A 21988-nucleotide genomic window follows, 5' to 3' on the forward strand; every position below is an offset into this window, starting at 1 on the left:
TTATTGCACAATAAACCTGCAAATTGAAAAAACAAAAATATTAGAAAAACGGTGACACGTAGAAAATAGAAAGTAATTGGAAAAAGTTATTTTTATTATTTCTATGATCTATCGGAAAACAACTAGTTGTTTGAAGGTAAACGACCCCTTTAAATGAATGATGTCTCACTGCAATTAACTGCAATAGTTTCCAGTTGCACCTCAATACAGAGTAACAATTATAATCATGTGACTAGTAAAGATTATTTTTTATTATAAACTGAGAGTATTATGAAGCAATGAAAATGTAAAAAGCACGTATAATGTGCATTTCCTTTTTTTTTTGTTTCATAGCAAGTCATTTCCGCTGTTCAATCGGTGTGTTCCTGAGAACCCTGATTGTTACTCTCGTTTTGCATCTGTTCTCATAAATGTTGTCAACGAGGTTGACTTTTTTCATCGTATTCTAAGTGGAATCATGGCTGGTAGAGACAATGTAATAGGACTGAGCATTCTTGCTGTAGGTAAGAAAATAATGCTTATTAATACTAATACTCATATGAAAAGTACTTATCTGCTATATTAAATATTAAGTAAAATTGAATCACTCACTTCACTTAAACATTATTTTAAAGGCATTCTTTACTGCCAGGCAGATCAAATAAAAAAGGAAGAAAATTATTAATTCAGCTCCAAAAGGGGCACTGTAGTCAGAAGTTTGTATTTCTTCCAGAAACCAATGTTTAGTAACGTATAATGAAGTGTCATGAAATGTTTAAGTCTATCTTTCTCTCACAAAGTGTTAAGGCCATGGTGGTCTGAGATCCATTCTGTAAACCAATGTTTGCATTACTGTAGGGTTTTTGAAATTGCTCCACAGCAGTTTTAAAACACATATTTTTTTAAAAACAGGATATAACAGAAAACTAGAGGCACTTTGAAATGGAAGAAGTTGTTTACAAAAATATATATAATGGAACAGACCCCTAAATTGTCACGTTCATTACTTAGATCTCTGGTGACTGGAGTGATCTGTGAATATAATAACCTTTATCCTAATGGTGATATTCTTCTTATATACTGTAACCTATGGTCCAACAGCTACCAAAATCTCATGCTAAGACATCTGTGAATGTTTATTTCCCCTAGAAACTTTAGCAGCACTAGGAAATATGCACAACTACAACAGCATGGAAGATATGTTATTCCATTTATTATCCATTGATTTTTTTCCTGTGCACTATTCTGTACCCCGTCTTCATAATCCTAAACCAGTGTATCTACCAATGTTTAGATTGAATCTAACCACTTGGATTACTGTAACACCAAGTAATAGTTAACAGGGCATGACCACTAGGAAAAAAACTTGTGTGTGCAGCAATTGTGGTCTGACCACACACACACTCCGTAGAGATATGTCTCACCTGCTCCGGCACCTATTGTTTCACCTCTACCGAAATAGTAGGCCAAGTTGCAATTACTTATTTGTTGCAAGTTTTAAAACGATTAATATTGTAGAAAGTCTTTTGCCTACAGACTTTAGGATGCATCAGAGGTTGCCCTTATGGGGCAGTAGTGTCACAAATTGCCCAGTCTAAAGTTCTGGACTTTATGTTGAGTGACTGTTGGACTGTTGGACTCCCTTACCTTTGCATCTACCAACTCCCTGTATTATTCATCTATGAACTTGTTTAGACCAGCTGCCTGGATTCTGTAATAAATATTGTGCATTTTACTCAAAGCAGGGTTTAAGAGGGTAAACAAGTAACTATATATAGTATATTATTTCAGAAAATATCTCCTTTGTACACCAGCCCAAGAATATATTATTGTGAATAATATACATGTTCAGAGACTGGTATCTAGGAAATGCTTAGTTTTAAGTGTTGGAGCTGAACATACTAATATGAAGACAAGAATCGTTTAATGTGCCACATGGGCATGGAGAGGTATTTGCTGTTGAAGAATGAACAGAACACACTACACAGAAAGCTCTTACTTTCATTCTCAATTCCCTATTCCTATAAATGAAGGGAAAACTAGCTTGGGTTATACGAGATGCTCAACTTAGCATTATTTGCTAGCTGCAAACAATAAACTGATATTTGTATAATATTTGGTATGGGTATTGTGTCCCACCAATCCCAATTTATTTTCATGTACTCTGGGTATAAGTCGGTTTGGTGATTGGAGATATAGGAAAATCATGTATGGCGCATCAGAAGAGGAGATGCAGCTCCTCTTTACTTCCTCATGTTCTGATTATTCAGGCTATCTGCTCGAACAAGCTGCCAATTGAAAATTGACCATGTGTTGTATGAAACTCAGGCACATGCGTGAGTTTAGCTCTTCAATCTTCTGTGCATGTGTGTGAACCAATGAGAAGATGGGAGAAGCCGAACAAGATGGAGGCAATGAGCTTCTACAGACGTACCCTGGGCCGGTGCAGTTTTTAGCAAACAGGAGCACTGAGGGTATCAGCGATTATAATCACTGGGCGGTGCTTAACATTGTGAAACCCCTCAGTTATCATACCAGTAGTTCTCCTTTAAATAATACATACTTTTAAGGAACAAATACACTGTCTTTTTCCTTCTTTCAACAGGTTTGTCAGTAATCATGGTCATAACATTCCTATTCATCAGCACGCTTCTGGTTCACATTTTCCTAACCCTTCTTATTTTCGGCTTGCTGTGTAAGTATATGAATTTTGAGTTGGATGTTAAGAAAAAACTGAAACAATAATGAACCTCATTTTGCTATGACGAAGACATATTCTTAAACAGATGGGACCAATAGCTCTTGAAGTTATATATACTGTAATTTTGGTTGAAGCAGTTAAATGATTGGTATTGTTACATCACTGTCCACTATTTATCATGTAATTTATTGATGTAACAATATTTTCTTTAGAATCTACAAGGAACCACAATAAAACAGGCAATATAATTCATTTCACGTTATATGTACTTGTTTATTTCTGATAAATGGGAATATTCAATGCTAGATATAAGCAAAGAAGAGGTGCTTATAACAATAAACATAGTAAGTTAGGTTGAAAAAAGACACAAGTCCATCAAGTTCAACCTTTTTATATATATATAACCTGCCTAACTACTGATTCCAGATGGCAGTCCCTGGATCAACTTGAGCTATCTTCCATAGCCCTGTATTCCCTCACTGGCTAAACAGCCGTCCAACCCCTTCTTAAAGCTATCTAATGTATCAGCCTGTACAACTGATTCAGGGAGAGAATTCCACATCTCACAGCTCTCACTGTAAAAAAATCAGAATGGGTGACCTTGCGTCAGCTGGAAAGACCTACTGGTAAATAACGCATTAGAGAGATTATTATACGATCCCCTTATATATTTATACATAGTTATCATATTCCCTTACGTCCCCTACGGCAGCACCATGAGATTTATTTTGCTTTCCCTTACATGTAGGACAAGTGAGAAAAAAAGAGTTAATTCTCCCCACCCATAAATACCAGCTACTCAAAACCCCCTCTAGTGTTTTTTTGTCCTACCTTCGTAGGCAGGTGAGTGTATTATCCGCGTAAAGGTGGATGCCATATTAACGTTCTTTCTGGTTTTTTCCTAGATTAAAGATGCCAGGTCCCTAGGGGACTTGAAGACCGCAGACTGCATTACCCAAGGGGTCTTTCAGTCGGAGGTGCGAGTGGCCTCTTAGGTTTTGCCGTCGCCGCAATAGACTGTGCAGCCGAGGGTTGCCCATAAACAAGATGGCGACGATAACCTATGACACGCAACTTAGAGTTGACGTGATTGGTTAAGAGATGTTTACACTGATGATGCGGATCAGGTGTGCTGAAGTTCGCACCAGAGGATCTTTAAAGCTAATCACGCTGTGTTCAGACGCTCCCCTTGTATAGGAGTGTGATCAGCCTGCTGCTTAGACGTTGCTGCCTGGGTTGCAGCCTCCTTATTCAGCACTAAGATGTCTACCCTAGAGCCACCACCTGTCAAAAGACACAGGAAGTCAAAGCATCTGCAGTGTAGAGCATGTGACACACTTCTCCCAGATGACTATGGGAAAAGGTTTTGTAAGGACTGTCTGTCCTATCTGGCTCACAAGGATGTTGAAGCACTTCCTGAAGCTTCTTCTTCGTGGATTAAGGAGTTTATAAAATCAACTATGAAGGATATGTTTAACCAGTTGCAACCTGGCCCAGTCCCTATTGCGGATGATATTGTGAATTCTCCTACAATAGTTAATCCTATATCTTTAGACGGATCAACTCAGGATTCATCCTCGGATGAGGAAGAAATCTTAGCCTTGTTTCCGGTGGAAAGCACTGCGAAATTGATCAGGAGAGTAAGGTTAACGATGGAATCTCTGGAAAGCGAGGATTCGCAGGCAACCACTTCTCAGGTAGCTAAGAAATCTAAAAATTTTCCGGTTCACCCAGTCATGAAAGATTTAATGACTAGAGAGTGGAAAAATCCTGAAAAGCCTCCGTCTATAACAAAAAGACAAAAGCTTTTGTTTCCCATTCAGGAAGAGGAGATACAGTCCTGGGGGACTCCTCCGAAAGTAGATGTAGCCATTGCCAGACTGTCTAATAAAACACTCATTCCTGTGGAAGATGGTTCAGGATTAAAGGATCCTATGGATCGCAAGATGGAGTCCTTACTTAAAAGAGTTTATAATACGGGTACAGCTATTTGTAAGCCAGCCTTGGCTGCCTCGGCAGTGGCTAGATCAACCAGGCATTGTCTCAAACAATTCACGGAGGATATCAACAACAACATATCCCGTGTGGAGCTTCTGGAATCCCTGGAAAAGGTCAATATGGCAGTTGAGTTCTTGTGTGACTCATCCATTGAAAGTATTAAGCTAGCTGCGAAAACTATGGCTTTATCTACAGCATCCAGAAGAGCTTTATGGCTAAGAACCTGGTCAGCTGATTCAGTATCCAAAAACAGCTTATGTGCCATGGCATTTGAACCAGGTCGTCTCTTTGGATCAGAGCTGGATAAACTTTTGGAATCTTTGTCAGGCTCTAAGAATAAGCGTCTTCCTCAGGAAAACCAATCAAATAGGAGCAAAAATTCCTTTTTCCGGAATAGAAGAACATCACCTAAAAGAGATAACTACTTTCAAAGAGACAGAAGAAGGAACGATACAAATTCCTTTCGGCCCAATAGAGCATTCAATTCTTCCAGAGGTGAGAGAGGATTTGGGAAAACCTTCCCACCAAAGAAAAGGCCATCCTTCTGACGCCAGAAGTTTACTGCCGGTAGGGGGCAGATTAATTTTTTTCTTTCCAGAATGGAAAGAAACCATTGCAGACGCATGGATACTCCAATTAATTGCAGAAGGCTACAGAATAGAATTTCTGAGTCTACCTCCTCAGAGGTTTATTCTTACTCCCTTAAATTCTCCAAACAAACAGCTGGCTCTCGAGCAGGCCATCACAGAATTTGTTTCAGCCAGAGTTCTCGAACCAGTGCCTCCACTGGAGATTCATCGAGGAACCTATTCAAAGGTCTTTTTAGTCCCCAAGCCAAATGGGACTTTCAGAACGATTGTAGACTTAAGACAAGTAAATCAGTTCATCCACAAGAAGACTTTTCGTATGGAAACCATCAGGTCGGTGATAAACATACTAGACAGAGGCGACTATATGGCTTCTTTGGATCTCAAAGATGCTTATCTGCATATTCCAATTTTTCATGCTCACAAGAAATTTCTTCGGATTGCTGTGTTCATCAAAGGAGTTCTGCACCATTATCAGTTCAGAGTTCTTCCTTTTGGGATAACAACGGCACCTCGGGTGTTCACCAAGGTTGTGACCTCGATAGCAGCGGTTCTAAGAGAAGAAGGGATAACTCTTATACCTTATCTAGACGACTGGCTGATTACAGCAGTGTCAGCAGCGCTGTTAAAGAAACATTTAAACAGAACCATCGAGCTGCTTCAGTATCTAGGATGGATAATAAATTGGGACAAATCAACCCTAGAACCATCCAGAGCAATAAAATTTTTGGGACTCATCATCAAATCTGCGGAAATGAAGTTATATCTTCCCCAGGACAAGATTTACAGTTTGAGGGAAGCTGTTCAAGAGATAATCAGAAACCCTCTTTCGACAATCAGAGGCTTAATGAGAGTCCTAGGTCTCATGACGGCATCAATAGAGGCTGTCGCTTGGGCGAAGTTACACATGAGACCTTTACAAACAGAGATACTTATGAGTTGGAATCGGAAAGTTTCCTCCATAGATATGAAGATATGTCTCAGCGCAGAGACACGATCCAGGTTGGAATGGTGGCTTCAGGAGAATCACCTAGTACAGGGTCTATCTTTTCAACAGCCGGAATGGATAGTGCTAACTACGGATGCCTCTCAATGGGGATGGGGAGCCCATCTGAGCCATCTAACGGCACAGGGCATTTGGGATCCAATGGAAAGCTCCATGTCCTCAAATTTCAGGGAATTGAGAGCGGTCTACAAAGCCATTATGAGTTTCCAAAGACAACTAAAAGGCAAAAGCATAAAGATTCTTTCAGACAATTCCACCACAGTGGCTTACTTGAACAAGCAGGGGGGGACCAGAGTTCCCTTGTTGAATCAGGAGCTATTCAAGATCTTGAATTGGTCAGAGAGACACAGTCCTCGTCTGATGGCGGTGCATATAAAAGGAAAGGAGAATTTCATAGCGGATCATCTCAGCCGGAAAAAGATTGCTCCAGGGGAATGGTCCCTAGATCAACACATATTCTGGAGAATTACAGATCGATGGGGAATGCCAGAGATAGATCTCATGGCCAACAGGAAGAATCGCAAAACACAGAGGTTTTGCTCCTTAAACAGACTAGATCGTCCGGATTATATAGACGCCATGTCAATCAGGTGGAAATTCCAACTAGTTTACATCTTTCCCCCAATACCTATGATTCCCAAGGTTTTACAGAAGATCAGATTGGAGAGAGTGCAGACAATTCTCTTAACCCCATTTTGGCCTCGGAGGAGTTGGTTCTCTCTGTTAATGAGAATGTCCAGAGGACAGTATTGGATTCTCCCGCACTTTCCGAAGCTATTGACCCAGGGGCCTCTGGCATATCAGCATCTTGCGAGATTGAAGATGACAGCTTGGAGACTGACAGGTCCATTTTAGAGTCGGAGGGAGTCTCTAAAGAAGTAGTAGACATACTGATTCAATCCAGAAAAGCTTCTACTATCAAGTCCTATTCTAGAGTCTGGAAAAGATTCAGAGACTGGTGCAAGAGGAAACAGATTTCAGAGACTCAACCTTCTGTGCCGGTGTTGTTAAAATTTCTTCAAGAAGGTTTTGATAAAGGGTTATCGGTAAATACTATCAAAGCGCAGATCTCGGCTTTATCTGCTCTCCAAAATAGATCTTTGTCCACTCTACCGCTTCTTAAAAGATTTGTCAAGGCTATTTCAAAGATCAGGCCTAGACTCATTCAATCCTCTCCTACTTGGGACCTACCTCGGGTGTTGAAGAAATTATGTGAAGCACCTTATGAACCTCTGGAAAATATCTCCATTAAGTGTCTATCTTTCAAGACTTTATTTTTAGTAGCCATTACTTCAGCTAGAAGAGTTGGCGAAATCCAGGCTTTATCAATAAAGGAGCCTTACTTGACATTCCTTCCAGACCGTGTTGTCTTGAGAACCCTTCCTAATTTCAGACCTAAGGTTGTCAATACATATAATATCAATCAGGAGATTGTTCTACCAAACGTTCAGGAAGCCCAAGGCCACAGCTCTCAACTAGTCCTTTTGGATGTAGGCAGAATTCTGAAAGCCTACCTAAGGAGTACAGAAGAATTTAGATTATCTGAAAGTCTATTCATCAGTTTTTGCGGAAGAAATAAGGGGCTAAAGAGCTCGAAACCGTCATTAGCACGTTGGATTAGAGAGACTATCCAGACGGCCTACATTAAGGATAATCTCAATCCTCCATTTCCTGTCAAGGCACACTCTACTAGGAAAATTTCTGCTTCATGGGCAGAGGCAGCCAATGTATCCTTGGATCAGATATGTAGAGCGGCAACCTGGAGTAATCCAAATACTTTCATCCAGCACTACAGGGTAGACATCTCGGCTTCACAGGAAGCTTCCTATGGCAGTAGCATACTACAGAAGGCGATATGAAGATACCCTCCCTTGTTACTCGTTAACTCTCATGGTGCTGCCGTAGGGGACGTAAGGGAATAAGTAAATTTATACTTACCGTAATTTACTTTTCCCTTAGTCCCTTAGGCAGCAATAAATTACCCGCCCTAATAAAATACTTAAGCATCGGTCTGTGTGTCTTATTAAAAAAAAAAAAAAAACACTAGAGGGGGTTTTGAGTAGCTGGTATTTATGGGTGGGGAGAATTAACTCTTTTTTTCTCACTTGTCCTACATGTAAGGGAAAGCAAAATAAATCTCATGGTGCTGCCTAAGGGACTAAGGGAAAAGTAAATTACGGTAAGTATAAATTTACTTATTACCCCTTAAAGGGGTGGTTCACCTTTCAGTTAACTTTTAGTATGTTTTAGAATTTCCAGTTCTAAACAACTTTTCAATTGGTCTTAATTATTTATTTTTTATAGTTTTTGAATGATTTGCCTTCTTCTTCAGTGATCCTATCTAAAAACAAATGCTCTGTACGGCTACAAATACTGTATATTGTTATTGCTACTTTTTATTACTCGTCTTTCTATTCAGGCCTCTCCTATTCATATTACAGTCTCTTATTCAAAACAATGCATGGTTGCTAAGGTAATTTGTATTCTAGCAACCAGATAGCTGTAACTGCAAACCGGAGTGCTGCTGAATAAGAACATAAATAACTCAAAAACCACAAATAATACAAAATGAAAAATAATTGCAAATTGTCTCAGAATATCACTCTCTACATCATACTAAAAGTTAACTCAAAGGTGAACAACCCCATTAAGCTCCTCTTCTCCAGCGTGAACAACCACAACTTGGCCAATTTTTCCTCATATTTTTCATTCCTTTTAGCAGCTTAGTTTCCCTTCTCTGGACCCACTCTAGTTCAATAATGTTCGTTTAAGCACTGGATATGGGACTTTATTGAACTAGAGTGGGTCCAGGTGTTGCTGGCAATAAAATTGGACGGCATGTGTTTAACATGATTATCTGTTGTTTTAGTTGTCTCGGGAGTGCTGTGGTGGCTGTATTATGATCATGTCAATGATCCAAGTTATGAATTGGAAACTGAAAAGGAAAATGCTAAATTTTTACTTGGATTTGCTATAATTGCAACATTAGTGACTGTAAGTATTGAATGTTTTCGTTATAATTCTAGATGCATATTACCAAATAACAATCTAGTATTGTACTTACTGCACAATGGCACATGAAGCTATTCTGGTTGTTTTATCTCTTGAGCATTGAGAAGCTCCGTTGGCAAGCATCTAAAAATGCTTATTGCTAAATCTTTATGGTGCATTCTGAAGGGACTACATATTCCATCTACAGTTGCAGTAGGTGTATCTCTACAGTTGCATAACTAGAAATCAGTGGGCACTGGGCAATGCTTCATGATACAGAAATATTAATTTTAAGATTGTGGATGAGTTAGATCCCATACTGGTCCATTTATATTAATGGCCTATTGTCAAGCCACTGTGTTTTCATTGTAAGACTTGTCGGGTGTTTGTGTGTGCATGTCATTCCAACTGATATATGAAGAAGGCAATATAATGTCAGGGCCAGACTGATTTAGAAGTGTGGATTTTTATAAAGAAATTCCTTGATAGACTTGAATGATAGTATCTGTACTTTTATGTGTTTGTGTGCATAAACAAGGTATAGTAAAATATGAAAATGACAACATTAATGTAAAGGTGACACCTTCATGGTTTAACTAAGATTATAAGCATTTCCTTTTTCAAGCAGATTGCAGAAACAGGTATGGGATCCATTAACCAGAAACCCGTTATCCAGAAAGCTCAGAATTTACAGAAGGGGCCTTCTCCCATTGACTCCATTTTATCCAAATAATCCAAATGATTAAAAGTTATTTTCTTTTTCTATGTAATAAAAAAAATAGTACCTTTTACTTGATTCAAACTAAGATATAATTAATCCTTATTTGAAGCAAAAACATCCTATTGGGTTTATTTAATGTTTAGATGGTTTTCTAGTAGAATTAAAGTATGAGGATCCAAATTATGGAAAGATTTGTTATCTGGAAAACCCCAGGTCCCAAGTATTCTGGATAACAGGTCCCATACCTGTAATATATGCAGTGTCCATTTGTTGATGCTACTTACTAGTTAAATAAACCTGCAGTACATTGTACCACCAAGGTTTATATTTAACAATGTTCTCTTTTACAGATTGTCCTTTTGACATTAATTTTTGTACTGAGAAAAAGTATCCAGATGACCATTCAGCTCTTTCTAGTTACCAGCAAGTTTATCAGATGTATGCCTTTGTTACTGCTGCAACCAGTTTGGACATTTATACTTCTTATTTTCTACTGGGTGCTATGGGTGGCTGTGCTTCTTAGTTTAGGCACATCAGGTATGCTAAAAAGTTACATTTTCATTCTCTGCTATAAAATAAAAATGACCTTTTGTTAAAGGGATACCGTCATGGGAAATTTATTTTTTCCCAAAATGAATCAGTTAATAGTACTGATCCAGCAGAATTCTGCACTGAAATCCATTTCTCAAAAGAGCAAACAGATTTGTTTATATTGAATTTTGAAATCTGACATGGGGCTAGACATATTGTCAATTTCCCAGCTGCCCCAAGTCATGTGTTTCATATCTCTACAGACACTTAATCATAGGCTAATTATACAATCAATACACACAGTGTCAGACTGGCCAAGTGGGATACCAGGTATACTCCCGGTGGGCCCAGGTGTCAGTGGGACCTCTTGCTTCTAACCATTTGGCATATTTCATGGTCATTATCTATTTCTTCATGGGAAAATACCTTATGCTTAATATCTAATATAAGTAATTAAAAAAACAACTGAACTTGCTGAGTAATTATTGAAGACGTTTCACTACTCATCCGAGCAGCTTCTTCAGTTCAACTGTCTGGTGTGGGAAGTTCTCAGCATATAAACTCTTCCACTAGTCCAATCACAACGGCACATTGTACCTCTTCAGAGAGGTGACATCTGAAATTCACAGAGGTGTTGATTCTGTGTAGTTACTGTGATAGGATTATCCAATGTGTCATGCATTTCAGATGTCAACCCTGACATACTAACCCACTGAGTTGATTTAGTCTTAAAGGGATTCTGTCATGATTTTTATGATGTAGTTTTTATTTCTAAATGACACTGTTTACACTGCAAATAATTCACTGTACAACATAAAATTTAATTCCTGAACCAGCAAGTATATTTTTTTTAGTTGTAATATAGGTGTGTAGGCAGCCATCTCAGGTCATTTTGCCTGGTCATGTGCTTTCAGAAAGAACCAGAATTTTAGGATGGAACTGCAGGTGCAATGTTCACTTTCAGGGAGGCAAACATTTTGTTTTATTACAAAATGGATACAAACACACATAGTCTTGAGTGGGGCATTTGGGAACATCCTACATTCTTATTGCCAAATGTTTCATTGTTAATGGTTGATATACAATTAGTAGTGGTTGGTTGGTAGGAGTTGGACTTTTTTGTGCATGTTTATCTTTTGATTATAGTTTATTTTCTGCATAATATTCAACATTGATGACAATCTCTTTATGATTTACTTTTAATTTAGGTAATGCACAAGTCTCCTCAGAGGGACAAGTAGAATATAAACCACTTGCTGGGATCCGCTACATGTGGTGGTATCATTTAATTGGATTTATTTGGACTAGCGAGTTTTTTCTTGCGTGCCAGCAAATGATTATTTCAGGAGCAACAGTGTCTTGGTATTTACATAGGTATGTTTACAGCAGTCCTGCTTTCTAATAATAAAGGAAATTGCACTGAGATCAGTATATTGTCCATTTGTTTTCCCACTGAATAGATATTTAACCCTTTGCCTGCCAATGATATCAATGCAAGCATGGTGACAGCCTGCCAACAAGTAGCACCACAATTTTTGGGTTTAATGTGGCACTACGGGAAAGGTGTGTTGTCTAGCAACACGGTTTTTACAAAGCACCTTTTAAAAGCCTGTGTCTCTGGCAGGAAAAGGTTTACCGGATACTATAGGGCTTATTTATTAACAAAAAGGAAAAGTGCAAATATGCCACCCTGTTTTTAACTCACAATGCTAGAGTGCAATAACCTTGTAGCAATGTACTGAAAGAATTGCACTCTAGCACCATCTAGCAGCAGAATTTAGCACAAAAAAAATGGCAATATGATAAAATATGAAATCCTGAAGGCTTACTTTGGGTAAGGAATTTGGCTGGTCCAACTCGTGCAAATTCCAGAAATCTTGTGTTTTTTTTTATGTAAAATGCAATGTTTTTTTCAGAGATAAGAACAAAATTCGGCACCCAATCTTGTCTTCATTATCACTTGTGTTTTGGTATCATCTTGGGACAGCAATTATTGGATCCTTTCTAATAACACTACTGAGAATCCCAAGAATGGTTTTACTCTACACTTTTCAACTGCTAAGCAACAAGCAAGTAAGTCTATCATTTATAGAATTCCACATGGCAATACAGTATAAGAGAGAAGTCAGATATTAAAATTTGTAAAGCTGGTCTGCCTTTTGGTAGTATATGGCCAAAGCAACTGGTAATAATAAACAGGGTATGGTGTTTGAGGACAGCAGTTAGCATGTTTGTTGAGTCCCTAGCAGAAGCATTTTCCTTTGGCCTATGAACCAGATGAACAGATGTCCAAGCAGTCTATGTACTACAGTGGGGGGTCCCCAACATTTTATATGAGCCATATTCAAATGTAAAAAGAGTTTGGGAGCAACACAAGCATGACTAAAGATCCTGGAGGTGCCATATAAGGGCTGTGATTGGCTATTTTGTAGCCCCTGTGTGGACTGACAGCCTACAGGAGGTTTTGTTTGGCAGTATACTTGGTTTTTTATGCAACTAAGCTTGCCTCCAATCCTGGAATTCCAAAATAAGCTCCTGTTTTTAGGCCACTAGGAGCAACATCAAAGGCACTGGTGAGCAACATGTTGCTTGCTAGCCATTGGGTGGGGATCACTGCACTACAGGTATGTTTGCTGCAGGACCATGAATACTTTAATATGTATTGCTAACTTTATGTCTAGAGAATTTCTATTCATATGGTAGGGTTGCTATAACTAGTTTGGTGAAGGTGACTAGTTTGATATGTAATACTTAAAAGGGATGCTCATTTTTTGCAGAGTCCTACCAAAGTTTGCAAAATAAACATTTTCCCAATGGGGCATCCCAAAAATGGTTCCTTTATAAGATAATAATATTGAAATCAAATACCATTTCGTCCTTTTGACTCTCCCCATTGAAGCAGGGGTTTGCCAAGCATCCCTTCCACTACTCAGATCCAGAGATTGAAAGAGGGCAGGTTAAGTAGCACATTCAGCACTGCTGTTCATTCATTGGTATTTCAATCCAGAAGGATTAATGAAGTGCAAATGAATGTGGACAGCAAGGGAATGTGCAGTAGAACTGGAATCCGCTGTCCTCTGTGTGAGTCTTTCTCTCCTCTGATGATGAGGGTAAGAGCATACCTGCATTGTTAATAACTTAAAAACAAGCTGTTTTTGGTTTTACTTTGGAAGATATTTTATTTTGCTAAAAACTGGACATCCTCTTTAAGCAAACAAAAATATATGTTCTCAATTGAAAAAATATTGTAGCATTTAAATAAGTTATCTAGAAATGTATGACCCTGGGAACGCAAGTGCAAGATCATTAAGGGGCACAAAAGTATTCCCCTTAGTACTCATCCAGTAAGGCTCTTGCTCCCCCTGTACTCTGCAATAAGCACCAGATAAAATATCCAGTGTTTAGTGACAAACACAGCACCCCTCAGTTTTCTTACTTGAATTTTATGATAAATTTATTTCAAAATACTGAAACATTAGTAACACTGTCCACTGAGACATTATTCTAAGTTGGAACAAAATAAGAAAATAAAATTCTGTTTGCATAAGTATGCAGTCTCTACTGCAGCAATAATACATGTTTTGTTTTAGTACATATTGTGCTAAATATATACCACCATTTCACACTGTTCGGGGGTGATTTTGACCAATTCTTACAGGCAGATTTGCTTCCAGTTATTTAGATGCTTGTGCACCTTTGATTTCTAATAGTGCCGCATATTCTCAGTTGTATTAAGATCAGGAATGATAGGGCATTACTGGTGTAAATATACAAGTTTTTTAAAAAAACAACATTATAATAATAATAAACAGTGTAAGAACATCATAAATCTATATGATTATATAATGAATAAGGTTAATTTCATCTTTAAGTTGGCTGTAAATTGAATAGTTTCAGATCGTTTTGACAACCCCCATCACCTATGGGAATCACCCAGGAGAAAGTACTTTCACTTCTGGGCGTATCATAGGAAGTTGACCCATGAAAAGTCTCAATTAGACAGTGATGATTAGGTATTTAGGCAAGTTATTTTATGTTTGATTTGTCCTTGATGTTTCACATGGAGTTTTACCTTTATTCATTATTATCTCTTCTCTCTAATAGGGGGTTATAAAGTTACAGGGTCACAGTTTGAGGAGGGGTTAATAATCCACAGGGAGCAGATGTTTGCTTTCAATATCCAAGCAGTTATAGACCCGTAATTGGTTGCCATGGGTTACTAGACATGTCAGTCTTTGCCTCTGTTACGACATGCACTAAACTGCAGTGAAACTATGCTGTGTTATTCTCAGCATGACATTGGGGATTTGTCAGTGATTTGTTTTTGTATAAAAATTTAATTTTCTTTTGTGTCGGTTCATAAATGTCACTGCTAATGTGGTTTCCTGTTTGGCAGTGTAACTGAGGTTATTGCTCTGCAGATTCTTGCAGCTGGTAAACAAGTTGGTTTTATTCCAGAGCAACATATTTTCTCTTGTGGGAAAAGACATTCTGTTCATCAATCTTTGTGTAGTAGCAAACCTACTATCACAGGAAAGTGTGTGATTAAAATGGTCTGTCCTTACTAGCAGTATGTGTATTGTATTTGTATTAAAACAAATCCTGTTTAAAATATGTATTTTTTTTACAGGACAATGTGTGTACCAGATGGAGTCTCAAGTGCTGTGCCAGCTGTTCCTTCTGCTTTGAGAAGTTTTTGAAATACTTAGATCAGGTATAGTTGTGAGACTTCATTGTGAATAAAGGGGCGTTCCTTATTATTTAATGATGAGGAAACATGCACAGACTTTTTTTTCAGACTACTGGACCTATGGGCCAATGTATGGTAAATGTATAGGCATATATAAAGTCAGTGGTGTTTGTGAAAACGAAGGAATTCATATGTTAAGGGCACATTTAGTAGACTAAAATATAAACTTTCTGGAGACAAGTCCTTGCAAAATATATAAAGTTATATAGTGAATAATGCACCCTCACTGTAAAATATGGGTGTTATACAGGGGGCATACTGCACTGTGGTGGCTTCTTCAATGCTGCCCCATCTCACCCCCCACACTTACCCCTTTCCAGTGCTGGAGGAGGTCTGGGGGTGCATCACAGTTACAGTCTCTGCACTAGAAGAAATACATTTAAGAACTGGAAATTAATCACTTAAAGCTACCAGGCACTGCTTTTTGCCACCCCTGAGGCAAGGTTCTCTCTGAGTGATAACCATGTTAAGTACTGTATGTTTGTGGGGACATCTGCCAATCAAGATTTTCATTGGCCTGCTATTTAACATTGTATTCCATCAGCTCTTCCAGTGGGTGGATAGTACAGATCAGTCTACATAAGTCTCTCATGCAGTTGCTCTGCTGATACCAGACCAGTTTGATATAGCTGAGAAGTCTATGGTGTGTGTGTATAGTAGATACAAAACTATCGTAGAGCAGAGTTTTTTGCGCAGAAACCACAAACTCATCAGATATCTGTATGGACATCAGCGCAGACACTGGGACCTTCCCCATTGACTTATACAGGACCTTGAGAGCTTTTAGATGTCGGGGTTTCGGATTTTCCTCCGAAAACCACAAATTATTCGAGGTTCGGATATTCGGACCTTGATAAATAACCCCCCCTTGTGTTAAAACGGGTTATATTTCTGGCCTTCCATTTGCAGGTGCTAGGATGATTTTTCTAAGGGGCAGATTTATCAAGGGTCGAATTGAAAATTCGAATTCAAATTTTCGATTTTTTTTTTTATGGTTAAAACTCTCAAATTCGACTAGGGAGTTATTCAAATTCTATTCGAGTTATTTAAAAAATTGTAATTCGTTTTCAAAAGATTTATCATACTCTGGCCCTTTAAGAACAGATTCGACTATTCGCCACCTAAAACCTGCCGAATTGGTGTTTACTGTAAGTCAATGGGAGGGAGGTTTGCAGCCTTCCTTGAGTTTTTTTCGAGGAACCTTTGATAAATGTGCCTCTTAATGTATCAATTAAAAATTTGATTAAAAAAATGTTCCAAACCCAGGAGAAAAGAAAACAAAGCTGGAAGTATAGTGTATATTTGTCCATGGCTCACCATGTACTGCCCTGTGGATTTGAGCCTGCAAAATTCAGATTATTCTGGTGCTACTAGTTCTCTTACATAAGAACCTTTCTGAATCCACTGGGTTTTTTTAATGGTTTAAGATCTCTTTGCAGTTATATGTTTTTTTCTTTTTTGCTGGAAGAGTTTTCATTAATACAAGAGGGTTAAAGACTGTGGGCTGGCACTTCATGGCAAGAGGCTCCTCCAGCAGCAAAGTCTCAATCCCAGAAAAGCCATGGGTTGGTTAGCAAGTCTGCGTTGCTATGGTTATCACTTTCATGTGAGTCATATTGTTACAGTGGATCCCTAAACTGAGGGGTGAATTCAGCTGTTGCACAAAGCAGTCATTATTGTGGGCCAGCAAGCTTGTCCTAAAAACAAAAAAAGCTCCACTCGGAACGATTTGGCTTATTGCCTCTGGGACTTAAGCATATCCCTAAAGCCCGACATATATTCTAAGCTTACTGTGAGAAGGCCTTTATAGACCTCTGGAATGTTTTTTTTTCATTTCCCCCACAATGATAAATACATGTAGAGCTATTTGTATTTTACACAGGGATAGCCACCCCAACAAACTCTTGGCTACGTTAGAACAGAGAAAGGTGTTAAAAAAAAGCATCAGGTTGCTACATTTTATAATTATGGGATCAGTGATTAAATACCAAGGGTCAAACTGGTGGAGAACTGAAGGGCATGTGTTAAATGATTTGGGAAAGAAAGTCTGTACATTTTTTGAAGAGCAATTCCGTTACATAATTACCCCACTTTTTTATAATTCCATTTCATATTTAAACTACATAAGGCACAGTTTAGTGTTCAACAAGGAGCTAACCTATAACAGGTGCATGGAGGGTTTTTTATAGGGCATCCTGAAAAATACTCATGGTTTGGACTGTAAAAAACTGAATCTCAGCAATACACTATTTTTCTCCTAAAGTTTCAGATGACACTGTACCTGAACTGGACAGTTGTGAGGCAGTTCCACAAGTGTGACCGCATTCATAGCTTTAACTTACTATTGAACTAAGAAATTGATGGAATTTACCCTTTAGATTGAAAGCTCTTATGGGCATGCTATCAGACTCCTGAATATTTCAGATTGGCATTCTATTGGGCAGTATTTTTGCCGCAGGAACTGGAGGGAAGGGATCACGTGAAAGCAGGAAAAATCATTGAGAGATGAACAAAAGAAAATGATGGTAGTTAGTAGAAAATAGACATTGAGAAAATTAGATGAAGGAGAGCACAATAATTGTCGGGATGTTAGATATGATTGGTTTTGCATACACCTTTTCATATGATAATTCACACAAATGTGACAGTTTGTGAAATGGTTTTGTTGTTTTTGTTTTCATAATCTCGGCTTCATGGTTCTTTATGGTTTTTATACCCATCATTATTTCCTGTCACTTTTCCATTTCAGTGTTACTATCATCGCTACTATTCCTGTCTACTTTTTCCTATATATATTCACTTTGCATTTGCTATCACTTTCTTATTTATTCTTTTCTGTGTTGTACCCTTTATTCCTAGGGAAACATTATGCAGCAGACTTAGTGACTCGGGGGGGGGGGACACACAAAATGAGACTTTCAAGCAGCAAATGAACTTCTGCCCTGTGTCTTATAAAAATATTTCATAGATCTTCTTTTTCTCTCTCTCTCATGCTCTCCTTCTGTTTGTATATATACTTTTGGCTTTCTCCTAGTATCCTAACTTTGTCCTATTGTTGTCTTTTATAATGTCTTTATTGTATTTTTTAATGTCTCTGAAGAAGGAAAGTCACAACAGTAAATAGCTTCATGTTTTATTTAATCTAGAAAAAGCTTTTGAAACAATACCATGAAAGTATTTCTTAGGGGCTCTATAAAAATATGGCTATTCTTCCCCATTCCTTATATTGGCTCTGTATGAATCTCCTAGGGAGCAGGTACACCACATGAGTTTTGTATCGTCAGACTTTTCTGTAGGCTGGGGCGCACAGCATGGATGTCCATTGTCACAGCTGCTGTTTACCCTTGCCATAGAACCACTTGCCATTGCCATACAATCATGACACGATCACTGGTCCTCTGATTACCGCTGCACATTGTAAGCAGATGGTACTGATTTTGCCTGAAGGTTAATCCAAATTGAGTTTTTTAACATTAATCTCCCTGCACATACTGTGAAATTGTTGGAAATTAACGTCCACTTTAAATGGCAATGTAAAAGTATTCAATACCTTGAAATGCCCTGATTATAGTGCTTTAGCACAAGGCAAAAAAGTATATCCCAGAAGCACTTGAGTGACATGATGGAGTACAATCTATTTATCTTGCTTGGGCATTGTTAATGCTTTAAGTAAGTGTCTGCTATCTCCAGTTTATTATACTTATTTATGTTTCTCCCTTTTACCCCACCAAAACATTTACAAAAAGCCTGTAACAAATTAGTGTGGAATGGTAAGAAACCCATCTCAATTTTTCTACAGCTTCCAGGAATCAGAGATACAGGTGGTCTTGTCATACTTAATTTACAACATGAATTCATAGCAGCACATTTAAGACAATTAGCAGATTGACATAAAGGTTATGAGGCTCCAATGTGGATTGAAATTCTTTAAAAGGTGGTTCTTTAAAAGGTGGAATTTATTATGGTCTAAACTTTCTCTCCTCATATAGGGTGAAACCCAATATTATAATTTCTTAAAATATGGGACAGATCCAACTTTTACTTTTAAACTACTTTTACTTTTAAACTATCTTCTCCATAGAAGCCTGTTTCTAGTTTTCTACTTAAAGGGGTTGTTCACCTTTGAGTTAACTTTTAGTATGATGTCGAGTGTGATTTTCTGAGACCATTTGCAGTTGGTTTTCATTTTTTATTATTTATGGTTTTTGAGTTATTTAGCTTTTTATTTAGCAGCTCTCCAGTTTGCAAATTTAGCAATCAGGTTGCTAGGGTCCAAATTACCCTAGAAACCATGCATTGAATTCTAGAGGCTAGAATATGAACAGGAGAGTACCTGAATAGAAGGATGAGTAATAAAAAGTAGCAATAACAATACATTTGTAGCTTTACAGAGTATTTTTTTAGATGGGGTCAGTGACCCCCATTTGAAAGCTGGAAAAAAACATACTTTGTACTGGGAGCAGCCTGTAAAATATCCAGAACTTTAGGAAATATTCCTCCGACATTTGTGACAAGAATAAATTGCTTTATGGCAAACAAAACCAAACAATGCTTATGCCATGCTGCTTGTGTTTTCTATCTCTGGCATTGATTATTGGCTATTTTAATAATACAGGTCAAGGATCTGTTATCCGGAAACCCGTTATTCAGAAAGCTCCGAATTACGGGAAGGCCATCTCCCATAGCCTCCGTTTTAATCTAATAATTCTAATTTTTAAAAAAATATTACCATAATAAGAAGACAGTACATAGTACTTGATCCCATGTAAGATACGATTAATCCTTATTGGAGCCAAAACAATTCTATTGGGTTTAATTCATGTTTAAATGATGTTTTAGCAGAGATCCAAATTACAGAAAACTCCAGGTCCCAAGCATTTTGAATAACAGGTCCCCTACCTGTATTCAGCTAATGAAATGTCTAATTATTTGCCCATATGTAGAATGCCTACACCGCATCAATAATAAATGGAACTCCGTTCTGTACATCAGCAAGTGATGCCTATAGTATCATGGCAAAAAATCCTCCTCGTGTCTCATCTCTGAACTTCTCCGGTGTTTTCCTTATGTTGTTGGGCAAGGTAAGGACCTGCTTTGGGGAAGGGTCTGAATGTTTACTAGAAAATGCTACTAAAACTGTGTTTCATTTTTTTTGCTGTTGTTTTGCAGGTATTCGTTGTTTGCTTTACAGTATTTGGAGGACTAATGGCATTTAACTACCATCGGGAGCTTCATGTTTGGGCCATCCCTTTGCTGTTGGTTGCTTTCTTCGCTTATTTGGTTGCCCATTGCTTTTTGTCTCTATTTGAAACCGTAATACACAGTTTGTTCCTTTGTTATGCTGTGGACATTGAGACAAATGATGGGTCTTCAGAAAAGCCCTATTTTATGGAACAGGACCTAATGGTATGTACAGTAAGCTTGTTCTATCTGTTCTATGATATGCTCTGTAAATGTCACCCACCCACATGAACATTAATATTGGCCACTTCCGGCTACCCATACTTCCCTTATTTGTCTCTCCAAGGGCCCATCAAGTCTTCCCTGGGGGTTACACCTAAGTGACAGCTCAAGAGACGGAGGAGCGGATGTTATTAATTTGCATCCAATGGTGTGTTTGCAAAGATGAATAGATGTGGCAGGGTGTTTTAACCCCTTGCTTGCCAGAGCCTTTAATGGGGAACTATTGCAAAAATTAAATTGTAATATTAGCTTCAGCATACTGAAATAAGAAACTTTCTAAATACAATCAATTAAAAATGCTGTACTGTTTCTGAAATAATCAATTTATCTTCACTATCCCTCTCTCAGCATCTGTTTCTCTTCATTCTGTTTTCATTCAGCAGTCGGGTGTCAAATAAATGATCTTGTAGGGGGACTCTTTCTGCTTAGAAGATGTATTAGAGCTCACTCTATTAAAAGCACGAGACATCCTGTATCTCTACATGCAGATTTTGTGCAGTTATTTTGTTAGATTTTGTTTGTACTGGAATCAGTTATTTGAGTGAGGTCTAATACATCTGCTAGGAAAAGAAGATATACAAGAAATTGTATATTGTAAATATATGGTGCCAGAAGTCCAGTTCTTGTGATAGGGTGTAGTGTGTTGGTTTTTACAACTGTGAAATTGATGACATCAAGAAATAAACTACAGTAGCTTGCAGGTCAATATTCACCCTTCTTTCACCTTATGTAAAGGTGACTGTATAATATCTATTGGGCAGATTTATACTATCCATTGGGCAAGGATGTCATTGGCACGTTGATAGAGAAGTGTCTGTAGGTTTGTAATAGGATCCGTCTACCGACCCTCCGGCCAGCAATTGCATCAGCCTGATCTGGCCCCATGTGTGGGTGGATGAATTGGACAGATATCCATTGATTTGGATCTTGAGGTGTATGGCCAGGTTAGCTAAGGTATGAATATTTCTGTTGTTTGCTGGCACTAATATCAATGCAGGGAATTATTGTGCCAGTGCTGTTCAACGTCTTCCATGTATTGGTTCAAATGGAGCAGAATTGTATTGTGATAGGATTGTGTCATTTATAGTGCCAATACAGAGATGAAGAGCTGCACTCACCATTGGACGGCATTGGCCTAGACAATTTTATTCCAGCTTCATCCTTTCATTTATGGATGCACTCAATCCACTATTTTGGATTTGGCCGAACCCCCGAATCCTTTGTGAAATATTCAGCCTAATACTAAACCCGAATCCTAATT

At 38.2% G+C, this 21988-nt stretch overlaps 1 protein-coding gene across 1 annotated transcript in view; it reads left to right on the forward strand.

The window, feature by feature from the left end:
- Positions 1–21988, forward strand: part of slc44a3.L (solute carrier family 44 member 3 L homeolog) — a 46306-nt gene that overhangs the window by 23177 nt on the left and 1141 nt on the right. The window contains exons 6-14 of the mRNA XM_018258536.2: positions 334–503; positions 2585–2674; positions 9141–9265; positions 10334–10520; positions 11723–11888; positions 12431–12587; positions 15145–15228; positions 20208–20345; positions 20434–20670. Coding sequence (XP_018114025.1) covers positions 334–503; positions 2585–2674; positions 9141–9265; positions 10334–10520; positions 11723–11888; positions 12431–12587; positions 15145–15228; positions 20208–20345; positions 20434–20670 — 1354 coding nt within the window. The remainder of the gene's footprint in view (positions 1–333; positions 504–2584; positions 2675–9140; positions 9266–10333; positions 10521–11722; positions 11889–12430; positions 12588–15144; positions 15229–20207; positions 20346–20433; positions 20671–21988) is intronic.

The sequence above is a fragment of the Xenopus laevis genome, chromosome 4L (genome assembly GCF_017654675.1).
Source record: "Xenopus laevis strain J_2021 chromosome 4L, Xenopus_laevis_v10.1, whole genome shotgun sequence".
NCBI lineage: Eukaryota > Metazoa > Chordata > Amphibia > Anura > Pipidae > Xenopus > Xenopus laevis.